At 42.7% G+C, this 13,296-nt stretch overlaps 1 protein-coding gene across 3 annotated transcripts in view; it reads left to right on the top strand.

The window, feature by feature from the left end:
- The window catches only part of AFG1L (AFG1 like ATPase), a 129,401-nt gene that overhangs the window by 100,276 nt on the left and 15,829 nt on the right, over positions 1-13,296 (top strand). For all 3 annotated transcript variants that reach the window (XM_075923095.1, XM_075923093.1, XM_075923094.1), the window contains one exon: positions 10,154-10,294. In XM_075923095.1, coding sequence (XP_075779210.1) covers positions 10,154-10,294 — 141 coding nt within the window. The remainder of the gene's footprint in view (positions 1-10,153; positions 10,295-13,296) is intronic.

Consider the following 13,296-nt stretch of genomic DNA (forward strand, 5'->3'; position numbering starts at 1 on the left):
CAGGGAATGGACACTAAGTTAAGAAGCTCACTGGTGGAATTTTTAAAAGCACATAAGTGACTTAGAACAAGTTTCCTAGGTTTTTCTAATTTAAGTGGTTTTGTTACTCTCTGGGGCTTTTCTCGCAGGAGAATTAAGTCTCTTGCTTTATAAACCACCCTCTCTAAAGCCCATTGTGGTTTTATGTCAATACTGCTTCCAAACTGTAGGCACTTGTGTCTGAGTCCAATATGAAAGGGATCTTTGACTACTAATAGGCCACGACAGGAGCAATCTCTGGAGCCTTTTCTTTAACTCTGAAAATATTAAATCACACTCTGCTGTCCACTAAAATGGTTTCCTTTCTCACCCAACTTATGTAGTGGTTTTTCAGTATTGTTAAACCCACAAATAAACCATAAGAGCACAGCCCTAATAATTGCACAACTGTGTGTGTCTGGGTTTTACTCTGGAAAATCCCTACCCACTCATTTTTTTACCCAGTGTAAATTGTGTTTTTTGAAACAGCTCACATTTCTTTGAGTTCAGTTTCATATTGGACAACTTCAGCTTATTACAGACTATTTGGAAATGTTCAGTGTTCACCTGGATATCATCTAAGTTTAACAGGTAGGCTGAGAGGGGATGTCATATAATACCCTCTCCATGAGCCTCTCAAATGTACCAGATGCACATTACAAGCCATCACTGTAAACTTGCACAAGACTTGCTATGAAAAGCAGTTTTTCCTTAGCTTTTGGATTCAGTTCCACTCACAAATAGCTACTTTGAAAATCCATTATGGAAACCAAAATTGAACTTGTCAGGATATTATCTATTTGTGCTAATGGATAATAATTTTTTAAGTGACTTCATTTCATTTTTTGTGGTTGATATAAAACTCAGTGCTGCTGCCCTTTTTCTTAAACAGCACAATGGCTGAGGCCCAAAGTTTGGCTCCAGGTTGATTATTTATGCCTTCCCCATACTAAGGATGTTAAGAAGAGGGTAGTTGACTAATCGTGTAGTCTATACAATTTGTCAATACAATTGGCAGCCCAGCTCCTGCTACATTTAAACTGCAGAGCCACAGCGGGGATGGGTCTGGGATCCAGTGCAAGATGGGACTCAGTAGTCCCAGCTTGTGCTGGGTCCCAGACCGCTGCACCTCTGCCTTTTAAATCTAGTAAAAGCCACCCAGCTCTTACTATATTTAAATTGCAGCGGTACAGCGGGGGTAGGTATGGGACCCAGCATGAGCCGGAACTGCTCAGTCTTGTCTTGCGCTAGGTCCTACCCCATCCATTTGCTCACTGGCCTATAATGCCTTGTCCCTCTGGAACCCTTGTGTCAGGTAGCACCCATAGCAGCCAGGATTCAGATCCTCCTTAAACTACTGATAAACAGGGAGAGAGTGCTTTAATGGATCGGTTTTGCCCCTATATCAACCATGTGCAGGACCTGTATAGTACAAACTGTTTCTTTGCTAGAGTTGGAGAACAGCTCGTTCCTAACCCGAAATTATTTTAGAAGCCCTGTTCCTCATTTAAGTGTATAGCACTGTGCTGGAACAGACCCAATAGAAATGCTGAAAGTTAACTTTTGCCCCCTTCTCCTGTACTTTTCCTTTATAACAGCATTTACAAGATCTACCTGTTCACACTCTGCAACCTTGGTTCCCTTTTTCACTGCTTGCTGCTTGCCAAGCATGCAGAAATTGACCAGGGATCAGTTCTTGTCTCAGATCCACAAAAGCTTTAGCAGCTCAGATTGTTCCCTAGAAACTCTTCCCTGCTTTCTGCTTCCCAGGTCTCAAAAGAATTTTCAGCCTCTCCCCATCTTTCCCTTGCTGCTACCACAGCATGAAGTAATTATAATGGTTTCTGCTCCTGGGAGCACAACTCTTTCACAACAAACCAATTGTCTACAAACCATTTTATATGATCTTGGGAATTTCTACAGACTGACTTTATAAAATCCCTTTCCTGACATTGATTACACGGTTACAAGCCACAATGAAATTCAAACAAATTATCATCCTCTATAAGCAACCCACACTTATTGCTTGAATTCCAAAGGTCCAGCTTTCACACACTTCCCTGAAAGAGGCTGGGGTCCTATTGAAAAAATGGTGTGTGATCATGTAATTTGTAGTAAATCATTATAGTAGCGTCACTGCTGTAGTAAGTCGGGATTTACTGCCATGGTGTCCTGACAGGTCTCTGGCTCTGTTGATAATAACCACCCTCTGACACTACTTAGATCCCACCCATCACCCTGCACTTCATGGTTTAGGAAGTGGATCTCTTGTGTAGAATGGTTCAGGCTGAGGTTGATGGTGGGGAGGAAGCAGTTGAAATCGTGGTTGAATTCTTCCAGAGTCTCCTCCTCATGGGTCCAGATGATGAAGATGTCATCAATGTAGCGTAGGTAAAGAAGGGGCATTAGTGGATGAGAGCTGAGGAAGCATTGTTCCAGGTCAGCCATAAAAATGTTGGCATATTATGGGGCCATGCGGGTGCCCATAGCGGTGCCACTGGTTTGGAGGTTTATATTGTCACTGAATCTGAAATAGTTGTGACAGTTTTGCTGTGGCATCATCAGGGATACTGTTCCTGACAGCTTGTATTCCATCTATGTGTGGGATGTTTGTGTAGAGAGCCTCTACATCCATGGTGGCTAGGATGGTGTTTTCTGGAAGATCACCAATGCATTGTAGTTTTCTCAGGAAATCAGTGGTGTCACGGAGATAGCTGGGAGTGCTGGTGGCATAGGGTCTGAGTAGAGAGTCCACATATCCAGACAGTCCTTCAGTGAGAGTGCCAATACCCGAGATGATGGGGCGTCCAGGATTTCCAGGTTTGTGCATCTTGGGCAGTAGATAAAATAACCCCGGTCGGGGCTCTAGGGGTGTGTTGATTTGTTCCTGTGCTTGTGTAGGGAGTGTCCTGAGCAGATGGTGCAGTTTCTTAGTGTACTCCTCAGTGGGATCTGAGGAAAGTGGCTTGTAGAATTTGGTATTGGAGAGTTGTCTGGCAGCCTCCTTTTGGTAGTCAGACCTGTTCATGATGACAACAGCACCTCCTTTATCATCCTTTTTTATTATAATGTCAGAGTTGTTTCTGAGGCTGTGGATGGCATTGCGTTCTGTACGACTAAGGTTATGAGGCAAGCGATGCTGTTTTCCCACAATTTCTGCCTGTGCACATCAGCAGAAGCATTCTATGTATAAGTCCAGACTGTCATTTTGACCCTCAAGAGGAGTCCATGTGGAGTGCTTCTTCTTGTGCTGTTGGTGGGAGGGTATCTGTGTCAGTGTGCTGTTCAGTGTTGTATTGAAAGTATTCTTTGAGTCGGAGACGGCAAAAGTAGGCTTTCAGATCACCGCAGAACTGTATCATATTTGTGGGGGTGGTGGGGCAAAAAGAGAGTCCCTGAGATAGGACAGACTCTTCTGCCAGGCTAAGTGTGTAGTTGGATAGATTGACAATATTGCTGGGTGAGTTAGGGGTACCACTGTTGTGGCCCCATGTGGCAGGTAGGATTTTAGACAGCGTACAGTCCTTTTTCCTCTGTAGAGAAGTGAAATGTGTAATATAGATCTCCTATCTCATTTTAGTAAAGTCCAGCTATGTGGAAGTTCGTGTGGAAGGTTGGTTTTTTATGAAAGTCTCCAGATTGGAGAGCTCTTTTTTGATGTTTTCCTGTTTGCTGTACAGGATGTTGATCGGGTGGTTCCGCAGTTTCTACCTGCCTCTGGAAATTTCATGCATCTGATGAAGTGGGTCTTTGCCCACAAAAGCTTATGCTCCAATACATCTGTTAGGGTACGTCTACACTTGCCCCCTAGTTCGAACTAGAGAGGCAAATGAAGGCGACCAAAGTTGCTAATGAAGCGCGGGATTTAATATCCCACGCTTGATTAGTACAGTCGCAGCCAGTCGCCATTTTGGAAATTGACTAGCCCGATTTAACTTGCTGCATATAGACACAGTACTCCGAGAAAAACCCCTTAACTCGAATTAACTGGTACTCATTGTATGAACAAGTTAAACTAGGGGGCAAGTGTAGACGTACCCTATGTCTATAAGGTGCCACAGGACTCCTTGTCGCTTTTGAAGATCCAGACTAACAAGGCTACCCCTCTGATTCTGAACTTTAATTCTGGCATTTACTAACTTTTGAGGGCTTGACTTTGCCACCTTAAAACTATTACTTGAACACAGTTACTCTGTGTATAATTAACATAGGATCCACCATACCAGATCAGATCGCTGGTCTATCTAGTTCAGTATCTATAGCCAATATCTACAAGAAATTTCACAGTGGACCTTTTAAAGAACAGTCAGCCCTTTTAGCCCGTGTCAGTAATTCAGCACAAAAATGTCTTACTAGAATGAATCTTCAGAATGTAACCATACGTAAAATGTAAGCACTATCTTTTACCTTTAAATTCACAAAGCTGTCCAGTATGCTCATGCTATTGACCATGCCTTTAGTTTTCAAATTTTTATACCATACTCCTCGCCATGGCATTCAAATGCCCATCTTCAACCTCAGAAATATAACTGAATTACTGATCATACCCCAAGTTCTATTATTTCTCTCTTGGATCATAACCCAGAAGGTATGTTGGTTCTGTGTATTATCAGCCTAACTGCTTAGAGAAGAATGATTTCCCTTGAATCTGTAGGAAAGATTTTATTTATTTTGTTCAATAAATAAGTTCACATGCCTTTGGGTTTTGAACAGTTTTTGAATTTTTAGTAAATGTATCTATTCTAAATTTTATTTTTGTGTACAGGCAGTCCCCAGGTTACGTACAAGATAGGGACTGTAGGTTTGTTCTTAAGTTGAATTTGTATGTAAGTCAGAACTGGTACATATTGTAGGGGAAACTCTAGCCAAACATTTCTCCAGAGCTCAGTTTTATTCTCCCACACCTCACTTCCCTCAGTCCTTTATTCTCAAGCTGAGGTGTCTGCTGAGAAAAGCCGCTCCGCGTCTCCCTGGTCTGCTGGGAGGAAGCAGCTAGTGCGGGGTTGCCTCACCCTGTTTGTAAGTAGGGATCCGATGTAAGTCGGATCCATGTAACCCGGGGACTGCCTGTACATGATTTTCAGCCCTCAATAGTCTTAATTATCAATGACTAGTCTTATGTATTTCATTAAGGCTGGGTCTATAATCTATTTCAGTATCAATCAATATTTTTCCCTTGGTTTAGAAAGGACATTTCATCCTATCTTAGGTAAGGCATCTTTTGTCTGCAAAAAACAAGTTATCTATAGGATATTCTGTGATGTCATTTCTGAGTGGGATGTTTTATACTCATGTTAAATGAAGAGCTAGCTATCCATGTATCACTAACCAGAAATATATAATGGAAATAAAGGAGTAACTCTGAAAATAGAACAGTCTAAAGAGAACTCTAAATAATAAACCTCCTACTTCAACAGACATGATGATAGTAGAACACGCATTAACTGAACAGAGTAAAGAAAAAGTATGAAGTTGACAGCTCAGTCCGGCAAACTGAAGTGGACTAGCCTCTTGGTCAGGAAGTAGCCTGTGTTAGTGCTAATGCATTTTGCATTAGTGTGTTGTTGATAAAATCTTGAGGCATGTCATCAGAGTTAATTACTGAAATCTACAGTGATTCTACCTCACCTGTATGTTTTACACAGAAACACTAGAACAGCAAATATGATCCTTATCTATGAAAGTTTATTGCAGAATATCTGCTCAGTATATGAGATGGCTGCCTGCTAATTTAAAATGGCATTTTTTTCTGTAGGTTCATGATCGTTTTAAAGTTATTTTAAGTCTTGATCAGAATTTTACAAAAACAAAAAAGTATTCTGACAATACCAAAGAACGCATAACCAGTCAAAAAGCAGATTTTATGTGTTCCCATTTACAAAATTATTCAGATAACCAGATACATCCAAGAGCATTGAACTTTTTAATTGTTCAGGTTGGAGAATGAGGAATATCACCCTTACATTGTAAGGGTATGTCTACACTACAAAGTTCATTTGAACTAACAGACGTTAGTTCGAATTAACTTTGATAGGCGCTACACATACAAACCGCTAGTTCGAACTTAATTCGAACTAGCGGAGCGCTTAATTCGAACTAGGTAAACCTCATTCTACGAGGACTAACGCCTAGTTCGAATTAACTAGTTCCAATTAAGGGCTGTGTAGCCACTTAATTTGAACTAGTGGGAGGCTAGCCCTCCCCAGCTTTCCCTGGTAGCCACTCTGGGCACCACCAGGGAAACTCTTCTGCCCCCCTCCCGGCCCCGGAGCCCTTAAAGGGGCATGGGCTGGCTACGGTGCCCGTGCCAGGTGCAAGCCTGCCAGCACCCAGCCAGCAGACCCTGCACCTGGCACGGCTCGAGCCAGCCACCTGCTGTCACCCAGCCCTCCGCCTCTTCCCGGAACCAGGCTGGCGGCTCCCGGGAGCCTGCCCGGGTCCGCAAGAGGTGGGTGCTGGCCTGGTCTAGTGCGGACATTGTGGACCTCATCCACGACCTCCGCACTAGGCACAGGAAAGTGGCTGTCTAGGGAAGGATAGCTGCCAGCCTGGCCACCCAGGAGCAGGTGTGCATGAAAATCAGGGTGGTCCACTGAGACCCCCGACCCTGAGCCCCGAGCTTACAATGGCCGTACTGGGTCAGACCAAAGGTCCATCTAGCCCAGTAGCCTGTCTGCTGACAGTGGCCAACACTAGGGACCCTGGAGGGGATGGACCGAAACAATGACCAAGCCATTTGTCTCGTGCCATCCATCTCCAGCCTTCCGCAAACAGAGGCCAGGGACACCATTTCTACCTCCTGGCTAATACCTCTCCATGGACCCAACCTCCATTACTTTATCTCACTTCTCTTTAAACTCTGTTATAGTTCTAGCCTTCACAGCCTCCTGCAGCAAGGAGTTCCACAGGTTGACTATTTGCTTTGTGAAGAAGAACTTTCTGTTGTTAGTTTGAAGCCTGCTACCCATTCATTTCATTTGGTGTCCTTTAGTCCTTCTATTATGGGAACTAATGAAGAACTTTTCTTTATGCACCCTCTCCACACCACTCATGCTTTTATAGACCTCTATCATATCCCCCCTCGGTCTCCTCTTTTCCAAGCTGAAAAGTCCCAGTCTCTTTAGCCTCTCTTCATATGGGACCTGTTCCAAACCACTGACCATTTTAGTTGCCCTCCCCTCTCCCACCTTCTTTTCCCAGTCTCCCCGAGTTTTGTTCAATAAAGAGAGTTTCTATTTTTGAACACACGTGTCCTTTATTTTGTACATGAGGAAGGGGGGCTAGGGAGGGGTAAGTGGAAGGAGGTGAGGAAGGAATGGGGTACGAGCCCCCGATGGGGAGGACTGGGCTGGCTCTGTGGGCTCCTCGGGGTGGAAACTCTCCTGAAGCCCCTTGATTGACCCCCCCCCCCCCGGATGGCCGAGTGCTGTGATGTGCCCAGTGTGGGCACTCTGGGCACTCCAAGCCAGGACTGGTTTGCAAGCAGGGCACCTCTGAGAACTGTCTGTCCGGGGTGGGGGTCGGGACCCTTTAAGCGCAGCCCTCGGCAGGCCTGAGACAGCATCTCCACGCTCTACGTCCTAATCTGATGCCCTGCCGGCACTGCTTCCGGCCATCCTTAACCTCAGTTCAGGGTCCACTCAGTGTGGACATGCTAGTTTGAATTAGCAAAATGCTAATTCGAACTAGTTTTTAAGTCTAGATGCGCTAATTCGATTTAGCTTAGTTCGAATTAACTAATTCTAACTAAGTTAGTTTGAATTAGTGCTGTAGTGTAGACATACCCTAAAGGATCTGTATGAAGTAATCCTGGTCTGAAATGTAAAAGATAGAATAATGTACTCAAAGATATTGCTAACTAAAGTACCATGGAGTACTCAATAAATCAGTCAACTCTGTTATTCATGGGATAGGCTGTCTGAATTCAGAATACTGATTATGGCTAGAAAAGTGCAGTATATTCAAGGTTATGAAATAAAAGAAAATACAGCCTGACAGAATTATAAAGTTTAGAAAGTCTCTATTTCTCTATTGGTTGCCACCAATCTTGGAGTCTTGCAAACTTAGATTAATGATAGTCAAAACCTAATCAGTGTTGAGTGATCTGGACCCTGTCAGAATGTGTAAAACTTCAAAGGAGTTGTGTGGTAAAGAGCTCAGTTTAATGTTAGATGTATCTCAGACTTGGTCTTAACCAGGCTTTTTAAGTTGAATGTGCATTGCTTTATATAATATTAATGCCCAGCTCTTCTATAAAATTTTTCATTCTTAGATCTCAAAGAGCCGGATTTGGAAAGACATTTAGATGCCTACCAGTACAAGTAGGCATTATTAGGATTTGAATATGCACTTTTGGAAATTCCACTAGCCACTTAGATGCATTTTTAGGCATCTAAGTACCTTTCAAACTTTGGCCCAAAATACATTAGAAAGTTAATGGATGGGAATCTGAGGCATATAAACATGAAGAGATTTATTTGCCTGTGATCACCTAGCAGGCCAGTAGCAAAGCCAGCTATAGAACCCAGATCTCCCTTCCCAGTGTTTTATCCATTAGACAATAGTGCTTCATTAGTAGCAAGTAGTGTTCAGAATCAGATTTAAAATGTACAGGTATACAAGTTAAAAATGGCTTAGAATTTGCACTGCCATTGAGGAATGTTGGCTAAACAACCAGTGGAGCCACTGGACAACTGAGATACTAAAGTTAATATGGTTTTTGTAAAGGGAAATCATGACTCACCAATCTACTAGAATTCTTTGAGCATGTGGACAAGCATGCAGACAAGGAGGAATGCCAGTGGATATAGTTTATTTAGATTTCCAGAAAGCTTTTGGCAAGGGACCTTGTCAATAGACTCTTAAGTAAAGTAAGCTGTTATAGGATAAGAGGGAAGGTCCTCTCATTGATTGGTAACTAGTTAAAAGATAGGAAACAAAGTGTAGGAATAAATGGTCAGTTTTCAGAATGGAAATAGTTTAACTTGTGGTGTTCTCGAGGGGTCTGTAGTGGGACCAATCTTATTCAACATATTCATCAATGATCTGTAAAAAGGGGTAAACAGTGAGGTGGTAAAATTTGCAGATGACACTAAATTACTCAAGATATTTAAGTCCTAAGCATACTTTGAAGGAATCAAAAGGATCTCACAAAAATGGGTGACTAGGCAACAAAATGTCAGATGAAATTCAATATTGATAAATGCAAAGTAATGCACATCGGAAAACATAACCCCAAGTATACATACACATTTATGGGGTCTAAATTTGAGGTTACCACTTAAGAAAAGTCATTGTGGATAGTTCTCTGAAAAAATCCATTCAATGTGAAGCAGCAGTCAAAAAAGCTAACAGAATATTGGGAATCATTCAGAAAGGGATGGAAAATAAGACAGAAAATATCTTATTGCCTCTATATAAATCCATGGTATGTCTACATCTTGAATACCGTGTGCAGATATGGTTACCTCATCTCAGGAAAGATATATTGGAATTGGAAAAAGTTCAGAAAAGGGCAACAAAAATTATTAGGGGTATGGAATGGCTTCTGTATGAGGAGAGTTAACAAGACTGGGATTTTTTTATCTTGGAAAAGAGATGACTAAGGGGGGGGGGATATGATAAAGGTATATAAAATCATAACTGATGTTGAGAAAGTAAATAAGGAAGTATTAATTATTCCTTATAACACAAGAACTAGGGGGTCACCTAGTGAAATTAATAAGCAGCATGTTTAAAACAATCAAAGGGAAGTATTTTTCATAGAAGGCACAGTAATCCTATAGAACTCCTTGCCAGAGTATATTGTGAAGGCCAAGACCATAACAGCATAAAAAAACTTGATAAGTTCCTGGAGAAAGGATCCATCAATGGCCATTAGTCAGGTTGGGCAAGGATGGTGTCCCTCTCTGTTGCCAGAAGCTGTGGAGAGGGTGACAGGGGATGGATCACTTCATGATTACCTATCCTGTTTATTTCCTTTGGGGCACCTGGTATTGGCAACTATTGGAAAACAGGATTCGGGGCTAGCTGGATCTTTGATGTGACCCAGTATGGTCATCTTATGTTCTTAGTGTTAATCTATCATTCTCTCTGTAGTGGGCTTTCCAATTATTGCTTTGTCTTTTTATTTCAGCCACGTGGAGCTAGTGACTATTTGGAAATATCTAAGAATTTTGACACTGTCTTTGTTCATAACATACCAATACTTACCATGGCAAAAAGGAGTCAAGCGCGCCGCTTCATTACTCTTATTGATACGTTTTATGATCACAAGGTGAGAACTAAGTGTTACAATTACACATGTATGTAATGGTATTTGGCCATTTTATACATGATTCCTGTTTTCCATCAGGTAACAAGTAAGACCATTTTATTTTAAATAACATTGTTAGCTAGCACAGAATCTCACATTTAGTTCAATCACATGCATAAATTGCACACAAAAAATGGCAGTTTCTCTGTATGTTTTGGCAAAGACTTAACAGAGGTTATATATTACTGAGATGGCTACTTCTCCAAAATTTGTTATGGTCATGTCCAATCAAGACTCTTTACAATAATTAAAACACACAATAAATTGTCATGTTAAAAAATCAAGTCAAATAGGCTGCTACCACCTCTGGTATCACCTTCAGCACAGAATTGTTTGCTCACCAGTCCAGGACTGAGCTCTGTGATGGCTCACACCAGAGCCTGCACAGAACCCCAGTGAAGTCATTGCAGCTCTATGCAGCTCAGTGCAGGATCAGGGCCTTATTTTCCCTAAGTTTCAATAATTGGCCAGGGGGGTCTCCCAGTCATAACAGTGAAATAGCAAGATACTTCTATATTTTAAATTCTTTCTTTACCTTAGTAAAAGTAATTTTGGAACTGAGAGAGAAGAGAGGTAACTTACATTTTTAATATTTAAATGGAGAGTAAAGGCCATTCCCAGAAAATTGTCTATGATTATTTAATCATGTTAAATATTCTTCTTTGAAGACTTTCTCATGTAAGACTCTCACTCTTGGGTTTGTGCTCCTTCACGCAATGCTACAAAATTGCCAGCTTAATTTCAGGATTGAGAATCATGTGCAATGTCTTCAAAGAAGCAGAATTATAGGGAATTCATTTTCTTTTATTTTAATTTTTCAAAACCATAATTTACTTTGGCTTTTTCCATAGCTAGAATATACATATTTTCCTTAATAAAGGTACCTTCACATAAGAATAAAATCTGGCAATTTCTAGACATTAATAATCCAAAAAGTGTTTTTTAAAAAAGTGAAAAAATATTAACGATTTAAAAATTTTGAGCTTAATGTAATATGACCATATTTTAAAACAAATATTCTTCTTCGAGTAGTGTGCATGTGGGTGCTCCATCTTAGGTCTTGAGGTGCCTCTGCGCACCTATTCAGAGATTTACAGTAGCAGTGCCCTCCGGTGGGCCGCGCAGGTGGCATGCATAGTGCCACTACCACACATGCGTGGCAACTGTCCCTTCAGTTCCTTCTCTACTGCTGTTGGCGTCGTTCGGAACCACAGTTGCTCTCCTCATTCGCTTACTAGTTGAATATTTTTCAGTTATTAGTTAGTGTTGCTATTAGTTAGAGTTAAATTTTTTCTTCTTTATTGAAAAAAGAAAAAAAAACGTTTCCTGTTAGACCACACCAATTTTTGGCCTAACAGTTCTACTCTCTTTGGGATTCCTGGTTCCCTGGGATTCAAATGCTGCCTCTCTTGCAGGCTTTCTATCCCCAGTTGACGGTCATTCCCAGTGTGTGCGTTGCCTCGGTCAGGAACACACTACCACATACTGCCAGCATTTAAAACATCTTACAACTCGTACAAGGAAGGCAAGGGAACTTCAATTAAAACTCCTTTAATTGGAGAATATGGTGAGACCAACTTCAGACCAGAGCACTCCTCTCCCCTGCACCAACCGTCACCTCTGGCCATGTCTGAAAGAACAACATCGGCCAGCTTGTATTTAAGAGACTCTTCCTCTGACCAAACCAGGAAGAGATCTCACTCCTCAAGTAAAGGTGACTCTTCTTCAAAAAAATGGAAGCAAGCACCTAATGTGCCCCCTACTCCAACTCCAGTCAGGGTTCTGGACAGGGAGGCTCCGGGACTGTCTGGAACCAATGGTTCCTGAGGGTCCAAGGACCTAACTAAGCCAAGCAAGGCGCCAGGCAAGGTCAAGGCAAAATACACACCATTGGCACCGTTGGCACATATATTTGCAATGATGAAAGATAAGGTCAGGTTGGCCATGGCACTGCCGGCACCAAAAAAGCCAAAGCCACATATAGTACCATCAGCACCCATGCCACCTCCAGCACCAAAGAGCCACAAGCATGTGGTATAGACTCCCTCTCGGTACCGTTGGGACCGTAGATAGTGGCCATAGTTCTTCTTCAAGTGGCTCCGTGGGTGCTCCACTCTAGGTGTCGGATCCCGTCCTGGCGCCGCGCTTGGAGATTTCTCATAGCCGTGCTCTGCCGGCTCGCGCACGCGTGCTTCCTTAGCAAGGCGTTCGCGCCTTTGATCAGCCGCGCGTGCAAGCCGGCAACCATCAGTTCCTCTCAACTGCCTCAGATCACGGTCAGAGCTTCCTGAGTATTTCTCTTCAGAATGTTTTCAGTCAGTTTTTGCATCTGTAAATAGTTAAATTTGTTAGTATTAGTCGTGTTCCTGATAGTTTGTTCTCCTGGTCATAAGAAAGTTTAAAAAAAAAGTTTTTTTCCTCAAGCTGCTTCTCATAAAGCGCTGCACAAAGCGCTAAAAGTAAAATTGACAAGGTTTCACACGGGGCTTATACAGGCATTTATTCTGTACTCATTTTGAAAATGCCTGGATCGACTGGTTTTAAAAAGTGTTTGGCATGCCGTGAGCACATGCCAATGGCTGACGGCCATGACACCTGCATTAGGTGCCTGGAGGAAGCTCATGTCCCCGAGAAGTGCTCTCACTGTAGAAAATTAACATCGAGAGCCCGGAGGGAGCGGGAGATGAAGATAAGAATGCTGATGTTCAGGAAGGCATTGCAGCCTGACCCGATCCCTCCCGCAGCCACAAAAGCCCCTGAACAAAAACGCAGGGCGGCTTCCCCGGGACCAGACGGCTCGAAGCGACCGAAGCCGTCCTCAGTGTGATCCCTCCCTTCAGCAGCTGCAATGACTTCAGGGGCATCCAAAATGACCCCCGGGGAGTCTGGACAATCTGCTGGGGTGGCCATCAGAGAGCCCCCACCACTGAGAGCGAGAGCGGCTTCGGCACCAGCATCGGGAG

This window comes from Pelodiscus sinensis, chromosome 3 (assembly GCF_049634645.1).
Source record: "Pelodiscus sinensis isolate JC-2024 chromosome 3, ASM4963464v1, whole genome shotgun sequence".
Taxonomy (NCBI): Eukaryota; Metazoa; Chordata; order Testudines; family Trionychidae; genus Pelodiscus; species Pelodiscus sinensis.